Source organism: Mauremys mutica, chromosome 11 (genome assembly GCF_020497125.1).
Source record: "Mauremys mutica isolate MM-2020 ecotype Southern chromosome 11, ASM2049712v1, whole genome shotgun sequence".
Classification (NCBI taxonomy): Eukaryota; Metazoa; Chordata; order Testudines; family Geoemydidae; genus Mauremys; species Mauremys mutica.
The window spans coordinates 65,979,624-66,007,377 of NC_059082.1; the positions used below are offsets into that span (position 1 = coordinate 65,979,624).

Here is a 27,754-nt window from a genome sequence, read left to right on the forward strand (position 1 = left end):
CACACACACACACACACACACACACACAACCTCAAATAATTTTGGCTTTTAGTGGGATACTATCAGGTTTTACAGCTGGCATGAGTGAGGAACAAGCAGATAAAGTGGGGGTTTGGGGGGAGTTTTTTGGGGGGGGTTGTTTTTTTTTTTTTCCTCAGGGTCCCACAGTGAACTTGCAATTCAGGCAAGCTTTGCATCTAGAGTTTTTCTCCTGCTCAGTCCTTTGCTTTAATACAACACCACTTCTATACACTGCCTGCTACATGTACTTGCAACCAAATGACAACAGTGAAAAATACTTTTAATGCTGTGAGCCCATCTGGAGCATTGGTGAGTGAGTTTAATTTGTGGATTCTTGCCTGCTGCATAGTGAAGGTATTTTGAATGTGATAATCTCCCAGCAATGGTGTAGGAATGTACTAATAAGGGGACAAGTAACATCCACTGATAAAATCCCATTACCCCCATTATATTCAGCAGCAGAAGACATTCAAAGGGAGATGAAGCCTATTTTTCCTCATGTACATTAGTGTCTGTTTCCTTCAGAACAGCTTCATTTAACACCTGGGCATGTTACATTTACACTATAGATTTTCAGAAATGTTGTTGTGTGAAAGACATCATTAATCCCCAGGGTGATACAAACACCAGCAGACATGTGCTGCTATCATTTGGGGACTTGTAATAGTGTAAGTGCAATGGTGAGAGACACTGAGAAATTTCAGTATAAACCAGGTGCCTGAGAATTCTTTCACTGGCTATACACAGGATTCTAGTATGTACACTGAGGTGGGAAGACATCATAGCCCATCTTTGCCTACAGCTCCTGGGATCAAGCCTGGTTGTAGGTGCTGTCCTATCTTGTCAGGCTGTCCAACTATTTTAAGTATTTCCAAAGTATGCATCCCTTTAATATCTGAACACTTATGTCCCGTAGAGGCCTCTCTGCCTAGCGTTCCTGTGAATATAGAGGAAACTATGGTTCATACACAAGCAGTGTAACAGCTCAACAAATTAATAGAAAAAATATATATTTCTAGCTAGCTACTATGCAGCCAGTACCTTAATGGCAGTAAGCCTGAGATAAACCCCTGTATAAGGGCTGTATATATTTTAGAAGGTAGGGTAAGAGACTGGAGAATCTGGTCACTTGTTTTCCCATTTAAAGAAAAATGGTTTCTCATAACTAAAACCAAGAAAGGACCACATGGCAAGCAAGCTTATATTAAGGGCGCTTTGCGGGAAATGGTTATACTTTATTCCTGAAATATGTTCCATTGACTTGTGTGCTCAGAACTATGTTCCATAGAATTGTGTGTGCTCAGAATTTCTGACAAGCAGGCCCACTGAATATATTGGCATAATAGAATATAGAACTTGTGTAGCTTGAATGGATGGGGGAGACATTATAGGGAAGCCAGCAGATTTCCACCCAGAATGGATTTTGAAAACACCTGCCATTTGGTGCAATCTGGTGCCTTCCAAAGGCCAAACAAGTTTTTAATGCTCTCCAGGGATGCATAATTTCTGGCAGAGATGACTGAGTAGTGTCCAGTGAGAGGTGACTACATCAGAGACAGTGGATTACCTGACCTCTCCCTTAAATTGGCAGTGGCTCAATTTTCAGGCTAAGGGACGCAAGCATTTCAATGCTAGACTGAAAAAACAAATAAGATGCTGTTTAAAGAAAAAATCTATAGCATATTTCTATTGTCAGACTCCCTTTCAAAGAACTAATTTGTAAATTCAAGTGTGGTCCAGATGAGCATTATATGCAAACTTCTGGAATAAGAGACAAGATGGGTGAAGTAATATCTTTTGTTGGATCAATGTCTGTTGGTGAGGGAGACAAACTTTTGAGCTACACAGAGCTCTCCTTCAAGTCTGGGAAAGGTACTTAGTGTCTCAGCTAAATACAAGGTGGGACATCAGGAGGTTTTGCATGTCTAAATCAGTGGTGCAAAAATGTGCATATTTTTGCATGCTTCTATTTTTAGAATTGCCCCTGCTATCTCAGGCCAGCAGGGAGGAAGTTACCCTCTCAGGTGCTAGTTCAGTCTGCCAGGGAAATGGGAAGGTTGGGAGTTTTGCCCCCCCTCTCCTCCAATCCTCCTGCCTCATTCTAATACAAGGTTGGGAGAATTGACAGTTGAACTGTTCCTGGTGTAAACCCAAGTGCAGCACACAGGAAGGAGGCATCTGGAAAATATGGGATGAGGGGAAGTTTAGCACAGATCAGGGCACCTCTCATATCTACCCTCATTCCCTTGTATGAAGAAGGGTGGTAGAAGATAGAAATATCTGTCTGAATCTCAGATGGATTAAGGAGTTAGGCCAAGGGTGCCTTACCTCTATTGAGGTTATGACATAGAGCAGGGGTAGGCAACCTATGGCACGGTTGCCGAAGGCAGCACGCGAGCTGATTTTCAGTGGCAGTTGCACTGCCTGGGTCCTGGCTACTGGTCCAGGGGGCTCTGCATTTTATTTAATTTTAAATGAAGATTCTTAAACATTTTAAAAACCTTATTTACTTTACATACAACAATAGTTTAGTTATATATTAGGCTTATAGAAAGAGACCTTCTAAGAATGTTAAAATATATTACCGGCACGCAAAACCTTAAATTAGAATGAATGAATGAATGAAGACTCAGCGCACCACTCCTGACATAGGGGTTGCCGACCCCTGACATAGAGCCATGCCCTCCTGCATTTAACTGTTGTTTCTGCCTGGTAGGGCTTGGAGTACTGTTCACCCCTGTTATTAAATGAATTAATAAATCAGCCTGCTGTGTAAAACTCATCCTCTGTGTGTTGCAGACACGCAGGCGAAAGACGACATCAATATGGGATTCCATGTAGTTTAAGGATCTCCTTCTCTCCTCTCTTCTCCCTTTATTCAAGGTTTGTAACACAGTTTGAGATACTTGGATGAAGGAACCTAGAGAAGTGCAAAATACTATTTATCACTAAGATAATATTGAAAATGGAAGCTTTAGATTTGTTAAAAATGATCCTTAATGGAATAGAAAGGGTGCTTGAAATTCTCTGCAACAGAAGCTCTGAGCAAAGCTGGAAGATAGTCCACACTATAACACAGAAAATATCAAGTAATATTTAATTCTGCAATCATATTTTTTGCAAATTAAACTAAAATGTTTATAATATCAGTTATCCATTCTGAGTCCATCAGTCTCAACTCATTTTCTTCAGTCATTACTTGAGTTGTAAAGACCTCAGGTGGGTCATTTGTGCTTAATTTAATCTGTGACTTTTCCCAGAACAGTGGCTTTGTTCATTTCCAGTTTTAATTACAGAGAAGTATTTTGTTCTGCAACATATCCAGCACATCCAATATATGAAAAGATAAAAAATCCATAGCAAAATATATGTATGTTTCAATAGATGGTCATTGTTTCAGGAGGTTCAGTGATTAACATATCAGTTATGTTTGTTAGCATAGGTTATACTGATGATAAAACAGTTGGTAAAGTAAATACATAGCATGTTAATAGCTGTTACACCTTGAGAACACTGCACACTGCCTGAGTAAATGGGCAGTGCAGAGGGGAATGCTATAAGTGTTTGGAGGGACAGAATCCTTTCCCTCCCTGGACCTGAAGTAACAGCAGAGCTTCTCTTTAGCTGCTACTGCAGCAATCTACGGGTGAGGCTACAGCCTAAAGGGAGATTAAGCAGCCTGGCAGCTCTTGTGGCCAACTAAAAGGAGTATATGGCTGGTTGAACAATAGCATCCAAGTTTCCCTGCCACACCTTCAGGGCTGGCTCCAGGCACCAGCCCAGCAAGCAGGTGCTTGGGGCGGCCAATGGAGAGGGGCAGCACGTCTGGCTCTTCGGCGGCGGGTCCCTCACTTCCTCTCGGAGCGAAGGACCAGCTGCCAAATTCTGAAGCGGCGGCGGTAGAGCTGATCGCGACTTTTTTTTTTTTTGTGCTGCTTAGGGCGGAAAAAACCCCAGAGCCGGCCCTGTCACACCCTGGCTGTAACTGCACCCAGTCACTGAAAGGACAGTCCTTTAGGGGCTCTGCCTTGTCTGCATGGGCTCTCTGCATCCTGTCCTCTTTGTACAGTAGAAAGGAAATGAATCCTCTATCATTTCTTCTGTCCTCACTAAGGCAAGAATTCCTCCTCAGTGAACGTGGTTTAATGGTTCTGTTCTTTACTTAATTTGGTATATCCAATGTGAATGATACATATGCTTCTCAAACAAAATTATTTGACTAAACAGGTGACCGGCAAAGTGTTTTCCAGGGAAGACTAGAATTAACATTCATGATATTTCTAAGGTAAAACCAAGCCATGGAAAATAGAAACCCTCCTTTTGAAGAGGCAAGGAGAAAGAAAAGTCTCAGCCCTCTTTGCGGGTCACCTGTAATAAAAAAATGTATCCTATCCAATCTGAGAGGATTTCTCTCTACATGTCTAGTTCAAAAAACAATCTGAGGGCTGTGATTGTTTGAATCTTTTTCTTTTGCCATTTCAGAAATAGCAACTGCACTTTAATAATCTTTTTTCCCCAATAAAACGTCTCTTATCAACAAAGGAGAAAGGAATCTGAAAAAGCAAGATAGACCTTGCATACAAAAGCCAAAACTAAATCCAGCTTCTTTTGCTAGACTAACCTTGCACATTAATGAGAAAGTTCACTTTATTTAAAAATTAGACAGGTCAAGCTGTAAACTTCAGATCTGGATATGATCTTTCCCAAAGTTAAGGATACTTGAATCTGGGGTTTTGATCCAGGGCCACCTAGTAGTAGCCCTTAGGGGCCTGATTTTTAAAAAGGTATTTAGGCACCTAAAGGTACAGATAGGTACCTAGTGAGATTTTTTTCAAAAGCATCTAGGCACTTAACTGATTTTTTTTTTCTGGTACTTTGCATTATCCTTCAATTATACTTATGACATCAGGTTTGAACCATGGCAAACTAATGCTGAGTAACAATGGTTAGTATAGTCAATGTGTTCCTCGCCACACCCCACATAGGCCAGGAAAGGATTTAGGGCAGGGGTGGGCAAACTTTTTGGCCTGAGGGCCGCATTGGGTTTCGTAAATTGTATGGAGGGCCGGTTAGGGGAGGGGGTCGTGGTCTGGCACTCACCTCCTATCTGCCCTCCCCCGAACTCCTGCCCCATCCAACCCCCCTCATTCCCTAACAGCCCTCCCAGGACCCCTGCCCCATCCACACACTCCCACTCCCTGTCCCCTGACTGCCCCCAGACTCCTGTTGCCCCATCCAACCCCTCCTCTCATTCCTGATGGCACCCCGGGACCCCTGTCCCCTGCCCCTGGAACCCCTGCCCCTGACTGCCCCCTGCAGCCCCATCCAACCCCTCCTCCTTCCTGACTGCCCCTGCCCCCATTCAACCCCCTGACCCCTATCCACACCCCCACCCCCTGACCACAACCCCAAACTCCCCTGCCCTCTATCCAACCCTCCCTGCCCCCTTACCACACTGCCTAGAGCACTGGTGGCTGGCGGGCCTGGAGCCGGGCCATGCCGCCGCCACCACCACGCAGCACAGAGGCTGGGTCAGGCTGGGCTCTGCAGCTGCACTGCCCCAGGAGCTCAGAGCCCCACCGCCCAGAGCATCACGCCAGCGGCAGAGCGAGCGAGCTGAGGCTGCGGGAGGGGAAGGGGAACAGCAGGGGAGGGGCTGGGGGAGAGCCTCCTGGGCCAGGAGCTCAGGGGCCGGGCAGGACGGTCCCGCGGGCCGGATGTGGCCCGCAGGCCATAGTTTGCCCACCTCTGATTTAGGGAGAAGCCTGTGATAATACTGTCAACAAAGGCTCTCTTTAGGAGGGAGCAAAGAGTCAGAATATCCAGCGATTCAGCAAAGAATCTCCTTTGTATTTATTAGCAGTGAATCCTTTCTCTTCTTTGTTATAATGGATTCTATAAATGAGCCCAATTCTGTGAGGTGCTGAACACTACCTGTAACCTGGTCAGCACCCTTCTCTGGAATCAAGCTTGCAGGAAGTGCTCAGACTTGCAGGACTGGGCCCCAAGTTTACATATATAAGCAGCAGGAAGGTCAGGAACTTATGTATGTAAAAATATTATGACCAACATTTTCAGAAGTAGCCTCTACTGAAATGCCTCCATATTTTGGGTGGCCAACTTCAGACACCTTGAGCTTCGTTTGCTAAACATTCAAAAAACTCAAGTTACAATATTGCAAACATGGACAATATCTAGACGGAATCTGTATCCGTGTCAAGAATGGGAATTCAGTGTGCAAAACAAATTGAGTTAAATAATGTATTTAACACATTACATCAACTTTTATATCTCTCGTAGTTACAATGATTCAAGGAATATATTATAGGTTTCTTGAACAAATGGAGCCTGCCCACACTAAATGAGTCAGATAAAAATCAATTACATTGTAGATTCTTAACTGTGGAAACAATCAATGTCACTTTAGTCCCCTTAGCAGTGAGTCTTAGCAACAGCAGATCGGTTCTGGTCAACAGATTTTCAAGTTGGTGCAAAATATTTTTAATTTTCTTCATATCTTAAGAAAAAAAGTAATATTTATTTGAGTCCCTTTGAGCATTTACTATTGAAGGACAGAAATTAGTAAAGATTTATTTCTTGCTTTTGTCTTCTTTGAACAGGATAAGCATCATTGTAATGACTCACTTGCACTTATTTAGTATGTCCAAAGTTACTTTCCCTTCCCATAATCAGATGGAGGGTCCCTGCTCAACCTATTTAATAAATGCCAAACTGCTGCCTTTGGAACTGACATTGCAGGAGGCTTTCATAATATAGAATTTTGAATACTTTGGGCTAAATTTTACAATCAGACACATGCACTCAGAGCCCACTGAAGTCAATGGGAATTCTGCATGAGTAAGGACTTGGTAGAAACTGAATGGAGACCTCAAGATTTGGCACATCCCATTTTTCTTTAGGCACATCCTGTTCTAGTCATCCATGAACCTTATGCGCGCACCATTCTTCTGAATCACACAGTTTACTTTCCTCCTAACATTAGGGTGGTCTGCTGGCATGCACCTCTTAGGACCTGACTGGTATTTCTTGTGGTTGGATTGGTTCTTTCCTGGATAATGTAGGATTGTGATAGGAGTGGGTGGCTGCAATATGGCACCAAACTGTTTTCAAGCATTACTAACTTTGTCCATGTGTGTGTGAGTAAATACCACTTCTTCACAAGTGTTATAACTACAGGTGTACTTAAATCCTGGAGAAATCACACATTTTTCACAGCAAATAGCAAATTTTGCAGATGTGTTCATACAGTATATATGCAAGTATTGTACTGTACTACTGTTACCTTTGTAACTTGCCCTGGATAAGGAATTCCGCTAAATTTTTAATAAAAAGTAATAATGCTCAAAGTTGTACATAAAGCTTAGAAATACATTTATGCTTACCTAAATAAAATAGTCTGTTTTATTTGTAAACGGAAGCATACAGCATACACCAGCAGTTGCAATTGACATATTCTGTCTCTGTGGGATTACTCCTGGGGGAATTCTGCAGCACTGCATGCATGCATAGTTAATGAGCCATGCATATTTTTATTTTTTTTGTGCAGAAAAAAGCTTCTGCTGAAAAGTTGCTGCAGTTCTGCCTTTTTCCCACCAGAGGGCACTGTGGTGATAGACCACAGCAGCAGCTCCCAGCCAGCTAGAGAAAAGAGCTTTCTTCAGGCCAGGTCAGCTGTGGGGAGACAGTCAGCGTGAGGTGCTGGGGTGGATCAGAAAAGGGCTCCTAAGGGCTAGTGCGGGAGGACAGATGGGGGAAGGAACTGAATGGGATTGGAGGCATAGGGCCATGGGGGAGGGGAGTGAAGAGCCACATGATGGTGCGGGTGGGGGTGTAGAGCTACATAGGGACAGAGGGTGTCTGAGTGGCGGCCCAGAGACGCATGGGGAGGGAGTGCAGGGCCACATGAGGATGGAGGGAGTGGGTTTCTGAGTGGATGTGAAGGGACACGTGTGCCTGACTGAATGGAAGAGGCTAGGGGTCAGCCAGGGTCTGCATGGGGGAAGCTCCCCACCCCCCAAAAAAACTATTCTGTACTTTCCCACTCATACCCAACAACCCTCCAAGTTCACACCCAGGCTCCTTCCCAGCCATTATTTCCCTCTCCCTCAGCTCCTCCATTACCCCTGACTCCCCCAAACCTTTGAACTGCTTCTGGGGGGTTGGGGAAATACAGTTGTATTGTAGTTTAAATGAATTATTACTCAGAGTTCTGTATTAATATGCCTAGTAAAGAATCTATTTGTCAAAAAACAATTTCAGAATTTTGTTTGTTACAGACATACTTGCTGGCAGGTATTTTGAAATAAATGACCACAAATAATTGAAACTGGTGTGATTATATTGTGTTATTTTGACAAAATATGCAGAATTTGACATTTTTGTTGCAGAATTTTTAATATTTTGGTGCAGAATTTCCCCCAGGAGTATGAGGTGAATACCTAGCCATATGCTGAAATTGCATGTTCTGCATCCACAGAATTGGTAGGAACTGTAAGGCAGCATTTTGCCAACTTGTAGCGATTTGGAAACCAATCACAAACAGAGTCCCAAAACTCAGTTACTTTTACTGGCATTCTTTGACAAAGGCCAAGTAAGCAGCATATTCATTTTCATTATCTTTCTCCCACCCAGAAATTGCTTGAGTTAGTTCAGGGTCAAAACACAGAAAAGGCACCTGATTTAGGTAAAAAATGTGAATAGCACTCAAAAAGTAGGTATCTGGTTGTTTAAACCAAAATGGTAGTACCTGAAGTACCGGTTTAACTTCTGCTATTGACTAGAACATTTCTTGTCTGAGGCTATTTTCAGCTTGGCAGTCTGAAAGTTGTCTTCAGTCCATGTGATCAAATCTATCAGTTTGTTATATGCTTTGAATCAAAACTGGCCGACTTTCAAACCATGTTAGAAGTTGCATGAACTGGATTTTATTCTCAACCACAACCTTCACTTGGTCTTCAGTGTTGCTCTCTTTTAACAGATTAGAGACTTTAAGCACAGACTGTGTGATTTCAAGCTCCACAACCACAAATTGTTGGTAGTATTTAATATGCCTTGCATGGTAAGGGTAACAGGGTGCTGGCCAGGAGGGCCTGAGCCAGGCCCCTGTTGGCTCAGCTCCAATTGAAAGGAATTAATTGGTGCTGACTGGGTATGGCTCACCTAGAGGCTTGAGGAGAAACACCTGCAGGCCTTATTAGCAAAAGGGCTATATTAAAGCTGGCAGAAAGGAAGCCAGGAGTGGAGAGAGGAAAGGGAGGAGCTGGGAGCCGGGAGCCGGGAGCCTGGAGCCCTGCTGGCCCAGGAAGCTAGCTGACCCCTCCCCCCCGGGTGCTGGGTTGAACAGACTGTATCTAGATGGTGGTGGGAAGTGACACTGCAAATAAAAGGGCACTGGTGCTTGCACTCTAAGTGATCTCTGGCTGATTTTTGGCACGAGCAGCCCAAGGCTCCGTTACAGTAAGCAACTGCATTAAACTATGAATTCCACCTTGTAATCACTGGTTCAGGTGGAAGCGACACTGCTCGGTTACCACTTTGGTTAGCTCCATGGACTCCTTGAGTTGTAGTTTATGGCTTGGACAATGCTTGAATATTCTTTTTAAAAGAAGAAACCACTATACCCAGAACAGGAAAATGTGTATGCCAGCAGGGCCGGCTTTAGGCCAATTCCACCAATTCCCCCGAATCGGGCCCCGCGCCTAAGAGGGCCCCACGCCCAGTGGCAGGGCAACCGGGGAGCGGGGGATGGGGGGGGCACAAGTGACTGAGAATCCCTTCCCTGGCTAGAGGCTCCTTTTTAATTTTTTACTTACCCGGCAGCGCTCCGGGTCTTCAGCGGCACTTCGGCGGCAGATCCTTCAGTGCTTCTGAAGACCCAGGGCAAGTGAAGGACCCGCCGCCGAAGACTCGGAGCACCACTCGGTGAGTACAAGCCCCACGTGTTTTTTTAAGTCATCCCTGCCGGGGCCCCGTCAAAACTGTTCAAATCGGGTCCCGCACTTCCTAAAGCCGGCCATCACTGGCCATTGAAAGAATGTGTGCATTACAGGTAACATGAACTGCATTGGGCATCATTCCTTGTAGTATACCAGAGAGCTTTGCACATGTACATTACATTGTCAGAGAAATGCTGAGACCTTGTTGAAATCTAACCCTTAGTTTACACCAGCTTTTACTACAGCTTGTGATACAGCTGAAAAATTTACTGACTTGAGCTGAATAATCTGTTAGGAAAACAGCATAGTTGTCTTTCCAGCTGCAGGTATGAATAAAATGTGGAGTATGTACTTATCCTATGCATCTGTTGCTTTGTCAGCAACAATAGAAATGGAATCATATTCTGCCAGCACAGATTTTGTAAACTGAAGGTGCTTCACAATTACTTCTGTTAGATAATCTTGGTGACATTTGTTTGCACACTTGAAACTGCCAGCATTTGTTACATGCTTTCTGAAGTATTCCCTTAGTTTTGGATTATCCCTTTTTCCCCCCCTAAAGGTACGTTAGCAGCCTTGAAAGCCTCCACTAGCTCCATTGCATCATCATTTTTTTCCCCCAGACTACTTTCAATCATTCTTGTAAACATCATGGACACTGTTGCTTGTTTTTTGTTCTGACCTGTAGCCTCTGTACGTGCTTTTTGTTTAATATGCAATTCAGACTCAAAATGGCAACCAATTATGTTTTTTCTGAACAAATCCAGAGTCACATTGTAAGATGAACAAAACAATTTACTACCTGAACCTTACTACATATAAGGTTCTCCATGGGTACTGCTTCACACTAACCAAAGCTGAAATGTTCTTGGCTGACAAATCAAAAAAAGCAATCTTTATATACAACAATCCTTTCACTCAACCTGTTTGTGCTCACTTATTGTCATAAATGTTAAGACACTCTCAATCAACAATCTACTGTAATGACTGCTGTGCTCACTTTAGTCTACGTCGTGCAACTATCCACTATGATGATTGGAATGATATTGCATGATATAGACAATTGTTTTTGCATTGTGGCAATCACAAGTTTTGCAGCATATTTTATGACTAATACATATTTTTATTTTGAAGGTTAATTTTGTTGTTGATCCCATAGATCACAATTTCACAGGAATGTGAAATAAGTAGGCCTCTAGTTATAACTGTTAGGGCTGTAATCCATTCTCTTATTGTAGGGTTGCTGCAAGTTTATGGTGTTTTGAATAGTATAGTTTTAAAATCAGATTTTATTAATTATATTCCTTATTTAGCTAATCCTTCTAAATCCATATTGTCCCTTAACAAACACAAAGATGTCCTTTGTATATCAAGTTTTATTTCCCTTATTTTGTCTAACTCTTCCCTCAAGGACTTGTGTATATATCAGGACACATCAGAAACAGATGTTGATAATTCTGTGTGTGTTGTTTACACCCCCAGCATTCACTGGATTCTCTGAATTCCAGATGGCATATAGTTATTCTAGTCTATGTATAAGATTAGAATGGGTTTAACTTCAAATGTGCATCTGTCTGTTTTGTAACTTTAATTCCTCAGTCTAGACCTCCTTGTTCTTTTCACCTTTAATATTCCTCCATTCTTGCAATATGATTTCTTCCTTCCCTGAGAGTAGGCAAGTAGCTTTTTTCAATACATTTTTTAACTACTCCTCATCAGAAGTTAGTGAATTTAAAAATTACTTGTTGTATTAGTGCTTTATTTAAATTTCTCAGGAGTGCATAGAATTATACCTTAAATTGCAGCAATTGATATTGGAAAGATTAGAAACTGAATTTTCCACAACTTTCTAATGGTTAAGAATTCATACTGTAGAGCAGGGGTTCTCAACCTGGAGTACATGTACCCTTGGGGATATGCAGAGGTCTTCCGAGGGTACTTCAGATTATCTACATATTTGTCTAGTTTTACAGCTGGTTACATAAAAAGCACTAGGGAAGTCAGTAAAAACTAAAATATCATACAGATGTTGACTTGTTACACAGAAATGTAAGTACAATATTTATGTGCCAGATTTATAATTATGTGGTAAAAATGAAAAAGTAAGCAATTTTTCAGTAATCGTGTGCTGTGACACTTTTGTATTTGTCTGATTTTATAAGCAAGTAGTTTTTAAGCAAGGTGAAACTTGGGGAGGCAGGTATGCAAGACAAATCAGACTCCAGAAAGGTTGAGAGCCACTGCCGTAGAGTGTGTAGTCTACTGTATATAGCACTAGACCAAGTCTTAGCAGACCTGGATTCTATTCCCATCTTTACTGCAGTCCTGCTAGATGACCTTGAACAAGTCACTTCCCCTTTCTGTACCTTTGTTTCCCTTCCCAACTTTTGTCTGTCTTGTCTATTTAGGTTCTAATGCTCTTCAGGGCAGGGAATGTCTTACTGCGTGTTTATACACTACCCACTGCCAGTTTGGACACAGCACATACAAAAAGAACTCGCTCTCCCTCCCATTGTGTGACTACTTAATCTGCGGCTGAGTTCAAAGAAAAATGTGGGGTTGCTGGCTAGGGCTGCTCTCCACTGTGCTGTACAATTCCTAAGGCCTCCAGGAAAGCACAATGGAGCCATTACAAGCAAGACTTATCAGAGGACTTAGATCCTGGAATGGGGTGAGGAAGGGCAGAAGGTGAACATGGTGGTCAGAGTGAGAAAGGTTGTGCCTTTGGTTTTAAAAACAAAATTTAAACAAATCCTTTGTAGAGCATCTTGAATAAAAAAAAATGTTAAGAGAAAAGGGAACCATGAATTGACCTAAAAAACAGTCTTTAAAGACAGCATGAGCCTGAGGCGATCGTTGTTACTTTGCCCGCCAGTGCTGTTAGGGAGAAACAGATTCACGGTGTTTCACAAATAAGGAGACAGTTGAACCACAGAAACTCCCAGATGCCTTTATACTTTAATTTAAAAGACAGACTATAGTGGGGGCAGATTCAGTTCCTGTCTCACAAGCCCACATTTTGGCTTTCACACGAGAGCCATCTAGCTGGGCCTGAGCACCGCAGCCCAGCACTCTGGCTGCCTCCGTGCAAAAGTTTGCAGCAGTGGTGTCAGCTCAGGGCACACGTGCTTTCACTCTGTGCAGTGACATGGTGCTGAAAACAGCTGAGCAAAGTGCAAAACTGCCCGCCCCAGTGGTGCTGCCTCTAGGGTGACCAGACAGCAAGTGTGAAAAATCAGGGTGGGGATGGGGGGGGGGTGATAGGAGCCTAGATAAGAAAAAGACCCAAAAATCGGGACTGTCCCTATAAAGTCGGGACATCTGGTCACCCTAGCTGCCTCGCCCGCCCCTCAGGGGCTGGATTCCTCCCTTTACCCTCCTGGCCAGGAGCCCAGTGGGGCTCCCCCCTCCGGCTTCATTCCGTCCCGCGCTCTCCTCGGGCCCCGCCCCTCGTGCGGTGGCGGCGCCTCCCCTCCCCCTCGGCCCGGCCCAGCGCTGGATCCCGGGTTTCCCAGCCTGCTGCGGAGCAGCCACCTGGCGTTGCGGGACGCGGCTGCACTTAGGCGGACGCTATGGCCGAGGAGCGGGACGCGTTTCTAAGGGCGCGGGGCAGGACGCTGAGCGCCTTTCGCGAAGGTACGTGGCCGCCTGGCCCAGCCCGGGGAAGGGAGGCGGCTGGAACTCGGCACCTGCCGGAACGTTTGTGCGGGGGGCGCGAGTTTCAGCCGGGCTCGTGTCACCGGGGCGCTACCAGGCTTCGGGGGGACGGAACAGGAGATGCGCGGGCCCCGTCTGGCGGGAGGCGGGGGGAGCCAGAGGCGGGGCTGAGGGTCTAGGGGGCCGTCCAGCTGCGTTGGCTGCGGGGTCACGGCTCTAGCAGGGACTGTGGGACCGCGGGGCTCCGTTCGCGCCGTTGCTGTGGGGCGTGGTGGGAAGGGTCACTGTCCTCCCAAGCCGCGGTGCAGGGGTCCCTGGCAGCCCCCGCCCGCCCGCCGCAGCCAACGCGCAGCAGGAGGGAGCTGTGGCTGAGGGCGCTCCACGTACACTCGCGTCCCCGGCGGGACTCCGCAGTCTGTGGTGTCCTACAGCTGTGAACTCCCAGCGATGACTCTGGTTCCCATTGCCCCGCGCCACTTACTGCGGTGTCGAGTGATTAACTCTGTAAAACACAAACATCAATCCATAATATTGAATACCAAATATGAAATAGAGTTGGCCACTAAGTCTAGTAGGCTGCCTCCCACTGGTAGTTGGTGGCTGGTGTGTTTGAGGCTATTGACTGCCCCTGGCCCATTCATGCCACCTCCTAGTAACACTTAATTCTCACAGAGTATTTGTGGATACGTGTTAGTCCGTATCCACAAAAAGAACAGGAGTACTTGTGGCACCTTAGAGCCTAACAAATTTATTTGAGCAGAAGCTTTAAGGAGCTATTTTATATTTATATATATACACACACGCACACAGAGAACATGAAACAATGGGTGTTACCATACACGCTCTAACGAGAGTGATCAGTTAAGGTGAGCTATTACCAGCGGGAGAGAAAAAAACTTTTTGTAGTGGTAATCAAAATGGTCCACTTGCAGCAGTTGACAGGAAGTGAGGAACTCGGGGGGGGGATAAACATGGTGAAATAGTTTTACTTTGTGTAATGACCCATCCACTCACAGTCTTTATTTAAGCCTAATTTAATGGTGTCCATTTTGCAAATTAATTCCAATTCAGCAGTCTCTCATTGGAGTCTGTTTTTGAATTTTTTTTGTTGTAATATTGCGACTTTTAGGTCTGTAATCGAGTGACCAGGGAGATTGAAGTGTTCTCCGACTGGTTTTTGAATGTTATAATTCTTGTAGTCTGATTTGTGTCCATTAATTTTTTTACGCAGAGACTGTCTGGTTTGGCCAATGTACATGGCAGAGGGGCATTGCTGGCACATGATGGCATATATCACATTGGTAGATATGCAGGTGAACAAGCCTCTGATAGTGTGGCTGATGTGATTAGGTCCTGTGATGGTGTCTCCTGAATAGATATGTGGACAGAGTTGGCAACGGGCTTTGTTGCAAGGATAGGTTCCTGGGTTAGTGTTTTTGTTGTGTGGTCTGTGGTTGCGGATGAGAATTTGCTTCAGGTTGGGGGGCCGTCTGTAAGCAAGGACTGGCCTGTCTCCCAAGATCTGTGAGAGTGATGGATCGTCCTTCAGGATAGGTTGTAGATCCTTGATGATGCGCTGGACACCTTCAGCCCCCAACTAAAACCTCTCCAGCGCATCATCAAGGATCTACAACCTATCCTGAAGGACAATCCATCACTCTCACAGATCTTGGGAGACAGGCCAGTCCTTGCTTACAGACAGCTTATGCTCAAATAAATTTGTTAGTCTCTAAGGTGCCACAGTACTCCTGTTCTTTTTTCTTAATTCTTTGTAAGTGGTCTAGGTGATGATCAGTTTATGCCTTGATGTACGTGTTTAAGATTACCATTATGTCAGCTTTCATAATTACACCTAGTCCCAGGTTGTTAACCTAGCCATAAACTAAGATTGATTTAATATATCTTGAAAGTCAGATGTAGAAAAGGTGTAGATTTTATCTCTCTATTTGTTCTTGAATTGGTTTGCTGAGGTGGCTAGAGGAATAAGGGCATAAAGCACCAGGCAACATTTGTCATATTTTCTTGCCTTCTTGGTGTTTGGTGGAAATATTTGGTCTGTCTTACTGCCAAATTAAAAAAAAAAATCACCAATTTTAAGCCTGTGAAATACGTGTTAACTCATTCTGGCAACCTATTAGTTACAGATGGGCTTGTTGGTTTGGAACAAAGCACTTAGCGTTCTTGGAACAGGTAATAGACCAGCCCCCTGGTTACATCAGCTGTATAGTGAAATCTCAAGGAAGGAATAGCAAGTAACAGCGAAAACATTGCTGAACAAAACTAGATCAAAAAACTTAATGAAGAAGAGCAACAAGCAAAATTGTCCCAAACCACATTCTTTACAAGTGTTTTCTTTTTGCCTCATATCATCTAGGAACTTGGTATTCTTCAAATACCTCCAATAAAATCATCTTTTTGCAAACCAGTATTGGTTTGGACTTACAAACTTGTGGTCAGTGTTCATCTGCCACCTCTAGCTGTGATGTTTCCTTGTACTAGATGTAGTCTGTTCTTTTGAAAAAGGCTAAAGTTCAATGGAAGAAATGTTTAAATAATAAAGTGCTGGAAAATGCAGATCCCAGGCTCCATAGGCCCAAGATTCTTCCATCTGAAAATGAAAACTATTTGTTCACATTTTGGGCTGGGGTTCCCAAATGTCTTTGTTGTTGTTCTGTTCCACAGACATCATTCTGTTCACGAATCTCTCAACTACTTTGAGATGCCTCTCACCTGTTATATTATTCTGGCACAATATTTCTTCAAAAAACATGAAAACACTACCCGTGGACCTCATTTCCTTTTCTTATTGTTTCTTTTGCTAATCCACTCCTTCTGCATTCTATCCTAGAATTTTTTGTATACTCAGCTTTCACACTGTTAGTTGTAAATGGATCCGTATTGACTTTAGGCTTGTTTTTTTTACACATTTTCCTCCAAATTCCCTCCACCCACTTGAAATTGTGCCCCAAATTCCTCATTGTTTAGAACAGTTGTAGTGTTTCAGTTAAGATGCTTGGCCCTCTATAGTTTAGACAACTAATTTTGCCAAATAAATCACACATTTTTAAATGCTTGGTTTGTTCAGTACAGTGTATTGTAAACAATTTTTTTGGAATTGTATAGTGCAGTTTGAAAATGTGATTGTACTTATCTAATGCCATAGCTAGGGCCCTACCAAATTCACCATTCACTTTGGTCAATTTCATGGTCGTAGGATTTTAAAAATTGTAAATTTCATGATTTCAGCTATTTAAATCTGAAATGTTATGGTGTAGGGATCCTGACCCAAAAAGGAGTGTTGGGGGGGGGGGGATATCACGGTACTGCTACCCTTACTTCTGCGTTGCTGCTGGCGGTGACACTGCCTTCTAAGCTGGAGAGCAGTGGCTCCTGGCAGGGAGCCCAGCTCTGAAGGCAGAGCTGCTGCCAGCAGCAGCACAAAAGTTGATGGCATGGTATGGTTGTCATGGGTTCCCCCTGGGGTGTGCCACCTGGAGCTGGGTTACCTCTGAGCCCCCTGACCCACCAGCCTGGGCTCCCTCTCGCACTACTGCTGTGACAAGCTGCAAAGCCTTCCAACCTGCACGTTCACCAGCATTCATACATGTAGGGGCATACTCAGCTGCAAGTTATACATAGGCTCTCTAACCACCAGCTTCCCAGCTTGGGACCCCAGAGCAGTACTGTCCTGTCCTGCCCTCATCAAATCTGGCCAGTATATGGGTTTAATACCCGGTCTGCCTCTCCCTCAATGTGAAGAGAACAATGCACAGTTATAACCAAGGAAAGATTTTCCCCAACCACTCCAGTCAAAGCCCACTGGTTTAGATTAAAACAAAAATAAGTTTATTAACTACAAAAGATAAAGTAATAGCAAACAGATTAAGGCAGATTACCTATCAAATAAAAAAAATGGAAACTAAGATTAATATACTTGATAGATTGCATACAAATTAGCAGAGTCTCACCCTAAGAGAGGATACAAGCAGGCTGCAGATTCTTAAGGCACAAGCTGCATTAGCTTTACAGCTTGGGTTTCTCAGGTCTTTATACACAGGCTAGAAATCCCTTTAGCCTGGGTCCAGCACTCCTCCAGTTCAGTCTTTGTTCCTCAGCTATTTCCAGGGGTCGTTTTGTGTGGAGAACGAAGAACCACAGATGATGTCACTCCCTGCCTTATATAACTCTTGCGAATGGCAGGAACCCTTTGTTCCAAAGCTTGGTTCCCAGACCAGTTTGTGGAAAAATACTAACATCCCAAGATGGAGTCCAGCATCATGTGGCCTGGTCACATGTCCTTGTAGAGTCATACCAGGCTGTCTGTAGGGTTCTCAAGAAGGCTCACCAGGTGAAAGATAAGCTTCTCCTGAGGTCTATTGTTCTCCCTAATGACTCATTGCCCTGAATAGGCCCTTCCCAACCATCTATCTAGACTGAAAGCATCTTGTCTAGTGGGCATTACCTAGCTGTAACTACATTTGAAATACAGATACACAGTCAATGTTCATAACTTCAGATTCAAAAATGATACATGTATACAAATAGGATAATCATATTCAACAAATTTTAAATTTTCCAGTGACCCCTCACAGACTTACCTTGTATAAAATGCATCATAATTATGCTACAACCGTATCATCATAATATCACTATGAAGAGTGGGGTGCAGTGTCACAATGGTATTGTCACCTTTACTTCTGCGCTGCTGCCTGCAAAGCTGGGCCTTCAGTCAGCAGATGCCACTCTCCGGCCGCCCAGCTCTGAAAGCAGCAGCACAGACGTAAGGGTGACATGGTATGGTATTGCTACCATTACTTCTGTGCTGCTGCTCGTGGGGCGCTGCCTTCAGATCTAGGTTTCTAGCCAACAGCCGCTTCTCTTCTGTGCTGCCTTCAGAGCTGGGTGGCTGAAGTAAGGGTGGCAATACCGCAACCCCCCTAAAATAACGTTGCAACACCTCCCTCCCCCCCCCCCCCGCAACTCCCTTTTGGATCAGGACCCCCAGTTTGAGAAACGCTGGTCTCTCCCATGAAATCTGTATAGTATAGGGTAAAAGCGCACAAAAGACCAGATTTCATAGGGGGAGACCAGTTTTCATGGTCTGATGTGTTTTTCACAGCTGTGAATTTGGTAGAGCCCTAGCCATAGCTCCGTAGAAGCGCAGCAGAACTTCTAAGGGCAAAGGATTTGGAGGAATAGGAAAGATAGTTTTCAACTGTATAGGAAGCAGGCAAAATAGAGAAAAGTGATTGTACAAGTGGCAGTACTGGCAAGCAGACACTAATTTGTGGAGTAGAAAGAAGCATGTTAAGGGAAAGGAATTTTTTGTTACTACCCTGAAACTCTTTATTGCAAGTGACTTTTGTGGAAAGTTCTGCCAGATGCGCATGTTTATGCTTGTGTAATAAAATCTATATATTGTAGATAATCATTTGAGAAAAGCTATATATATAAAAATAATACCTCGATCTGATATAACACGAATTTGGATATAACACGGTAAAGCAGCACTCCAGGGGGGCGGGGCTGCACACTCCAGCGGATCAAAGCAAGTTCGATATAACACGGTTTCACCAATAATGCGGTAAGATTTTTTGGCTCCCGAGGACAGCGTTATATCGAGGTAGAGGTGTATTAACTGAGGCTTTAAAAAGTCCTCAACACACTTTACGTTTAGAATAAACTATTTTACAATTGCCAGTTAAATAAGAAACGCTTAATTTTAACAACATTAAGACCACCCCAATTTATTTAAAGATTATTTAAGAACTAGCTTTTTTTTCCTACCTCTTCTCAAAGGTGATGAATATCACAGTTGTTAGAGTCCCAGCCACTATTTCCACCTTGCTAGCAAGTTTTGTGATGCTTTGGATGATGGATGCTATATAAAAATTAATTTGTATGTCTCATCTCGGGAAATACACACTTCTCTGAGCCAACTCTGATTTTCACAACAATTAGGCAAACTTATAGCCGGTTTTGACTAATGCACAATGATTTCACTTTGCCATAACATATTGCACACCCCTTCAAGCCTTTTAAAAAACTTTTCTAAAAAGTCCATGTTTTATATAATGGGCTTAAATGTTAAAATTTGGGGGTGAAGATGAAAAGGAATGGAAAATCCAGTGGAAAGAGGTCAGCCTTTCACAGTACTCAGTACACAGTAATCAGGTTAACAGATACCACTCAGATACTTATTGTTTAAGTATCTTTTAAATCTTTGTATTTTGCTAATGCATATTGTAAACATATATATAAGAAACTTTTTTTCAGCAGAAGGTCATGGAACAGTTTACCTTGGCCAAGAAGCAAAAGCCTCTTACGTACATTCTATGGTGGTTGCTAAGGCAAGACTTTATTAAATAACCCTCTGTCTTCTGGTGGCTTGCTTGATGGATGAAATCAGTCTTTGTACCTGCTCATAGAAGCAATAATGGCAGCATTTTTTAAAGTCACAATTAGTGAGAAGTTTTTAGAATTGAACAGGAAATTATAAATGATATACTACAGTGTTCAACCTTTTTACACCCAAGATCACTTTTTGAATTTAAGGGCAACCCAGGATCTACCCCACCCCATCGCCGATGCTCTGCCCCTTCCCCAAAGCCCTGCCCCGCTCACTGTTCCCCCCCCCCCGTCGTTTGCTCTCCCCCAACCTCACTCACTTTCACCAGACTGGAGTAGGGGTTTGGGAGGGGGTGAGGGCTCACGGCTTGGGCCGAGGGGTTTGAAGTGTGGGAGGGGGCTCTGGGCTGAGCCTGGGGCAGTGGGTTGGGGTGCAGGAGGAGGTACAGGGTGCTGGCTCTGGAAGGTGGGGCAGGGGGTTGGGGTGCAGCTTCCTGCTGGACAGCACTTACCTCCAGCGGTCCCGGTTGGTGGTGCAGCATGGCTGCCACTAAGGCAGGCTCCCTACCTACCCCGGCAGGGAGCCCAGAGGGCACCTGGCTCCATGCGCTGCCCCTCTCTGAAAGCACTGCCCCCGCAGCTCCCATTGGCCACAGCTTCCATGTCTCAGCCAATGGGAACTGCAGTGGTGGTGCTTGCAGGCAGGAGGAGTGCGCAGAAGGAGACCCCTGGCCTTGGAGCTGCAATGGCCGCTTCTGGGCGCGGCGTGGGGCCAGGGCAGGCAGGGAGCTTGTTTTGCATATGCTCGCATAATTTTCTTCCAAGTATCCTCACTCATGTTAAGCCTCTTGCTGTCTTGGAAGTAGTCCAACTTTGAAAAGGTGCTCTCTGTATTAATAGATCCAGGGGTACACTCAAAGCTTGCCATGCCACTTTGCTGAAGTTGGGAAGTGTGTTTTGATGATTGTTCCAAAAAGCCAGCACATCCAGTTTTGCATTGTCAGGGTTAGGCAAATTCATGAAAGTAGTAAATTCCCCTTCCCCTTCCAGATTTGAAATTTCATTGTCCGTGGCAAATGATTGAAACGTTCTGGCTGCAGAATTCATCTTGAGAAAGGGGTGAAACACCTAAATGACATTCCAAAAAGAATCTTTGTCACCAAATGCTTCAGGGTTCAGATTATAGGTCATAGTCATCTCCCAGGTCTTGCTAAGCATTGTGTTGAAGGTTTTGAATGATTTTTTGGTAAACATCTGTATTTGCAAATGTGTTGGCAGTAGTTGGAGAAAATGCCAGTGTTTTCTGTGTGTCACACAGTGATTCCAAGTTTTCAATGATGAATATTACCTTAGTGCACAGAATCTGGAGGTTGTTCTGGTTATTTGCTAGTCTCATCAGTGTTTCTGCTTTAGAACCAGCAATAATCTAGGTCGGAGCTTCATTAGCACAGTCCACACATTAAAGTAAAAGCTCATCAGCTGATGTGGCACAACAGAGGTAGGTAATCAGCAGTCAGCTCTGCACTTGTCTCGCACTGTATAAAACAAAGCCTTCAACTTGTTTGCATGCTTGAAAATGGCCGAAAACCTAATGATGCAAGATTTCACATCTTTCATTTCTTCTGTAGCAGTAGCTGCTGACAGCACAATGTTAATCAGATGAGCAGAACAGGTAATGTGTAGCAACTCCGGATTCTGATTGAGTTTAATCTTCTGTGCAAATTTAGCCATGTAGGAAGCCAAATCTGTGTTAATTATGGCCACATTGTACCAAGTTAATTGGTACATCTCAAACAGGTCAATTACTACTGTGTCACATCAGCACAATAAAAATAAAATAAAATAAAAATAAATAAAAAATAAAAAAATAAAAAAATAAAACAAAAGGCCAAGAATTGGATAGTCCAAAGCATCAGGAGACTCATCAAAAATCAGACTAGACATCACATTTCCATCAGTTCATTCTGTCAGTTTAGATACTAAAGTATTATTTTCTTTTAGATATTTATGAGTGAGGTTGTCTGCATTCAGAAGGGTTTTTGCTGGTGGACAGTATTATTGCACAAAGTCACCAGTAGATTCCTCTGCAATTAACAGTGGTTGTCTGGCGAAACAAAGAGCGCGCACACATTCATTGACACAATTATGCTGTGTTCTCTCTTTCATGAAAACCCTGGTGAAGGTCCTGATATTGAGTGCTTATCCCAAAGCTCACTTCCTTCTTTAAGCTACTTGTGTTGCTTGCTTTCAATATGCTCCTTTATTCTGTCAGCATGAGCACTCACCTCAATGCTGCAGTAATTGCAGCGCAATGCATCCTCTTCACTCCAGTCTTTACTTTTCTTGAACATTTTTAAGTACTGATTTTCATGTTGGTTTTCAGGCACAAGTTTGCATTTTTGTCCCCACATTTACCTTCTCTTTATCTATGGATGATTGATTGATTACATTCAGCGCTGCACTAAACAGATGCAAAAAAATAGGCGGGCAGTGTCTCCTAGTGAGCCAGTCGTACTGCGATATTAACATTGTTTTATTTTTTTTCCCCTGATTTCCGTCGTGTGCTCTGTGTTTTACACTGAGAAATTGTTTCAATCTCAGAGCTGCAGGAAACAGCAATCACGTAAAGCATTAGTGTTTAACAAAAATAAATATCCAAAAAAAATTGAGTGGATTGATTTAAACTGGTGTAAATCAGTTAAAACTGAACTCCTTTAATTAAAAAAAAACAAAAAAACCCTAGTAATTTATTGGTGAAAATTGGTAAAAACTGAAAACATGGAACACTAAGAATAATCTAGCTTCTGGAAACAGAAGTGTATCCTCCTCCTCCTTATTGATTAAAACTCAGTTAAAAACTTTTACTTTTTTTTTTCCGCACCTGACACATGTTTGTGGAGAAGCTATTATATCTGTTTCTCATGATTAGATGTCGGAATTAGGAATTAGTGATGTTGTAGTACATTGTTCAGACATTGGCCTTATTTGAGACTGTAGCATTACAGCCACCATGGAGATGGCGAGCCAGTTTTTAATTCTCTGGACTCTGCTAAATTATATGATGTTTCAACTAAGATGGAAAGGATGCTCACTAATGTGGAATCTCTAGTCATTTGATGCTCGCCCTTTGAATAACCCTTGTGTTTGTGATTATATAACGTACCCAAAGGGGTATGAAAAATGTACCTGACCTCCACTAGCATTGAGGACTAAAACACCTGGCTAGAGTGATACCTGCACACTCTCAAAAAAGCCATTTTAGTTTTGAAGTACAAAACTGCTGTGCAGTATCTAATTGTAATATTGTCTATGAACATTTTATTTATGAATAATCTTTCTTCACACAGGGTTCTTCACACAGGGTTACACTAAACTGGTGCAAACTGTGTGTAAAGAGTGATTTATCTTGGATTATCTTAAATCTGTTCCTAATCAATTTAAGATACAGTATAATAAGGCTGGTTTAAACCAATATACAGCCTTTTGCATTAGTGTAACCAAATTGGTTTAAAATTGCACCAAGTATTAATTAAGAATTAGTAAACTGGTGGAGCTCTGTAAATAAGCCCTATTTTTTTGAAAAAGGAACTTACTACTTGGACTGATCAAATAGCAGAAAAGTATTGAATATATTATGTATTGATCTTCATTGTTGTTGTTTACCGTGTAGCTGAGCTAATACCACAAAAATATAGCTGACTGTTTGCCATGGCATTGTTGAATAATTTAATCAAACAATATATTAACCAAATACTCTTTGCCCATCCCTGCTTATTGCAAATCTCAGTTTTGATGTATCTTCTTCCCCTTCCTGGCGTCACTCAATTTCTTCTCTTTCTTTCTTATGATAGGTGATGGTGTAACTTTTCCTGCATCATTTCAGTTTCTCTTTCCTCTGTTTATTCGCAATCCTTCCATTCCCGTGTCTCTTTCCCTTTCTCCATTGTAAGTTCTTCTGCCACTTCTCCTCATAGAATCTCTCTGTATACTGAACTTCTCTTTTCTAATGCATCCCCACATCACTCACACCAATACATGTACATTTAAGTCATGGGAACTTTCATACACCTATAAGGTAGAGGGCTAAATTTACTAGCCAGTAACCAATTAGTATGAAAAAAGTAGATGTCCTTGTTGTCAGGGACAGTAATCAGGTGATGAGCCAACTGTGTAGCTCAAGTTGTTGAAAAAGGGGTGGGTGCTGGGATTCTTTCTTTGACCCTGTTCAGGTGGTTCATTTTTGTGTAAAACCTCTGTTTAGTATGTGTTTGATAAAATTGAAGCCCTCAGCCTTCTCTAGCTTCTGGAAGAGAGAAGTACTTTCTCCTTGTTCCTCCGTGCTGCTGCATGAGCGTTTCTGATGGGGTGCCTTATACTCTACTTTTCCCAGAGACTCCACTTTTGTATTCTCCTGTAGTGCTTGTCTCCTGTGTTGTGTGGAGCTTGCCAGAGCAGCAGTGAAATTGACTTGGTTCTTATCAGTTTCACAGCTGCCTACAGAGTTCTCACTAGCAGCAGTGAAAACTGAGAGGAATCTGGTCTGTTTTCCTTGTGTAGCAGAATGGAGAAACTTTGAGCAGGAGCAAGCAGCACCAGACAGCCTGACCTTGGAAAGCTTCCTACTCCTCCAAATTGAATAGCTTTTCCGAACCCTCCTTTTCCTTACTAAGTTACAGAACATGTCTGCTGAGTTAGAACCCTTAGAGATGCAGGCTTCCTTAACTCATCTTTATAGCTTTTCACTTAGATTTTTTTAAGTTGATTTCTCTGCCTAAACAATGTCTTCGATGCAGCACATAAACTGATTTTTATGACAGTCGTATTTCTCATTTTCCGTGCAAGACACATGAAATAAAAAGCTAAATTATGTTGTGTCATTCAGCCAGTTCCAAAAGGATTCTATAGAAAACAGATGGATTGATGGATCATTTCACTTCTCTGAATAAAAACCTGTCTGAATGAGTTTTCTAATTTGCAAATGTTAAAGGTTGCATTTCAGATTTAAAAACTAATGGATAAAGGTTTTCAGTCTGTAAAACGTGAGATTTAGAGGTATTATTAATATACAAGAGGACGATGACTGTATGAATTGATAGAAGTTAGCTGACTATAAATTGTTTTATTTAACAATTACATTTTAAATTAAGTGAAATGTAGGAACCTACATTTGGCAAAGAGATGTGGCGCTAATGGCAGCAGTTAATAACTCAGAACTGATCCTGATATCTCTTGTTTGTTGAAGGAGAGGAAAGTGGAATGGCGTGCATTAAGAAGAGCAGTTACTTTTGCCAGTCTGTGTTTGAGTTTCAAGGTTGTTAAACACTTTAAAAAAAAGTTTCCTCCTAAAGGATCCCCAAATCAGGCCATTTATTTAGTTGGCTAACTATGGGTTAAGGAGCCTAATTTTTTTAAATTTGTTTTTGATTTTTAAGGGCTTATCTGAAAAACTGACTTCTTGTAGGTTGCCTAGAAATCAGTGTAGCTACCTTGGAAGGATGAAGTTCTGAGCTCAACTTGATAACATTTGAATCTGTAGTTCCAGGGGCACTGAGCATGTTTCTACACTAGCTTTTTATTATATTTTAATTCCACTATTGCAGTTACCACAATTCCAACTATTATGTTGTATAACCCTGGTCAGAGAGAATTCTGGTGGGAAATACAGTTCTCCTTGTTCTGAAGCACTGTAGTGGTAGAATGTGGGTTTTTCATCATGAATTTAATAAAAACAAACCCATCCACTTATATAATAAACAAGCTCCAGGACTTCAGACAGCTACCAGTGAATGTTTTAATTGTAGATATTAAAGCAAGGATAAAACTAAAAGGGGTAAGACAAAGGGCTTGTCTACACCACAGGTTATGTCGGTACAACTTATGTCACTCAGGGATGTAAATAAGTTACACTGACCTAAACGCTGGTGTGTACAGCGCTATGTCGGCAGGAGAACTTCGGTGCAGCTGTGCCACAGTAGTGTTTCTAGTGTAGACTAGCCCAAAGTGAGAGTCGCATACCTTAAAGAAGAGCATAAAAGGAAGAAACCCAGCTGCAGTAGTCCAAAACCAAACACTTGGGGTACGTCTACACTACGGGATTATTCCGAATTTACATAAACCGGTTTAACAAAACAGATTGTATAAAATCGAGTGTGCGCGGCCACACTAAACACGTTAAATCGGTGGTGTGCGTCCACGGTCCGAGGCTAGCGTCGATTTCTGGAGCATTGCACTGTGGGTAGCTATTCCGTAGCTATCCCATAGTTCCCGCAGCCTCCCCCGCCCCTTGGAATTTCCGGGTTGAGATCCCAGTGCCTGATGCGGCAAAATCATTGTCGCGGGTGGTTCTGGGTAAATGTCGTCAGTCACTCCTTCCGCTGGGAAAGCAACGGCAGACAAGCATTTCGTGCCTTTTTTCCCTGGATTGCCCTGGCAGATGCCATAGCATGGCAATCATGGAGCCTGTTTAGCCTTTTGTGACTGTCACCGTATGTGTACTAGATGCCGCTCACAGAGGCAATTCAGCAGCGCTACACAGCAGCATGCTTTTGCTTTTGCATGATAGCAGAGATGGTTACCAGCCATATTGTACCATCTACCATGCCATAAATTGGTAATAAGATGATCGTGGCTACCAGTCCTTTTGCACTGCTCCATCTGTTGCTGTCATAAGTGCCCCTGGCTGCTCTTAGCCAGGGGTGCAAAAGCCAAAATTGGGAATGACTCCCTGAGTCAATCCCTCCTTTTTGGTATCTAAAAATAGAATCAGTCCTGCCTAGAATATGGGCAAGTGTACTAGAGAACCACTGTATCATAGAACCAGAGAGCACAGCTGCTCTGTGTCAGATCCTGCAGAAATTATGAGCTGTATGCTATTCACAGGGGGTGCTCCTGCAACAACCCCACCTGTTGATTCCGTTCTTCCCTCAGCCTTCCTGGGCTACCGTAGCATTGTCCCCCCACTTGTGTGATGAAGTAATAAAGAATGCAGGAATAAGACACAGTGACTTGTTAGTGAGATATGAGTGGAAGGCAGCCTCCAGCTGCTATGATAGTCCAGACAGGACAGTAAGGAGTGTGTAGGAGAGGAGCCCAGCATCCCTCTGCTAGTCCAGGGGCAATTGAATCTTTTCTTTACACATGAAGGGTGGGGGCTGATGGAGCTCAGCCCCCTGTTGCTATGATGACGATGGTTATCAGCCATACTGTACCATCTACCAGGAAAAATTAGGGCCAGGCGCCCTTGATTGACCTTACCGATGCTAGTCAGCATGGTTACCAGTCCTTTTGCACTGCCCCATGTGCCAATAGGCTGATGATGAGGACGGATACCAGCCTTATTGCACCATCAGCCATCCATAGCGTGGGGGGAGCAAGGATGTTGGTGTTGAGTGCTGCACCATCGCGTCTATCTGCAGCATTCAGTAAAGATAGGGTGACATGTAAAAGAGTCAAGAGAGGATTGTTTTCCCTTTCACTTCTGGGGGTGGGTGGGGGGGTGCGTAAATTGCCTAGCTATGCCCTGACCCACCGCGGACACTGTTTTTGACCCTAGAAGCATTTGGAGCTCAGCCAAGAATGCAAATGCTTTTCAAAGACTGCAGGAACTGTGGGATAGCTTGAGTCCTCCAGTCCATGAGCGTCCATTTGATTCTTTGGCTTTCCGTTACGCTTGTCACGCAGCAGTGCGCTGAGTCCCTGCTATGGCATCTGTCTGGAGATTTTTTAAAAATGATTTTGAATTTCGTCTTCTGTAACGGAGCGCTGATAGAACA

The 27,754-nt window shown here is 43.2% G+C and overlaps 1 protein-coding gene across 5 annotated transcripts in view; it reads left to right on the plus strand.

Annotated features, from left to right (window-relative positions):
- CPPED1 (calcineurin like phosphoesterase domain containing 1) overlaps nt 1–27,754 on the plus strand; it is a 112,158-nt gene that overhangs the window by 13,178 nt on the left and 71,226 nt on the right. Inside the window, exon 1 of one of the 5 annotated variants that reach the window (XM_044978961.1) lies at nt 9,914–9,963. The exons of 1 other annotated variant lie outside the window; for it this stretch is intronic. Coding sequence is in view for 3 of the 4 variants with exons in the window: in XM_044978963.1 (XP_044834898.1) it covers nt 13,550–13,613 (64 nt within the window). In the remaining variant the exon portion in view is untranslated. Of the gene's footprint in view, nt 1–9,913; nt 9,964–13,415; nt 13,614–27,754 lie in introns of those variants that run through there. 3 more of the 5 variants (XM_044978963.1, XM_044978964.1, XM_044978960.1) reach the window with 3 other exon arrangements.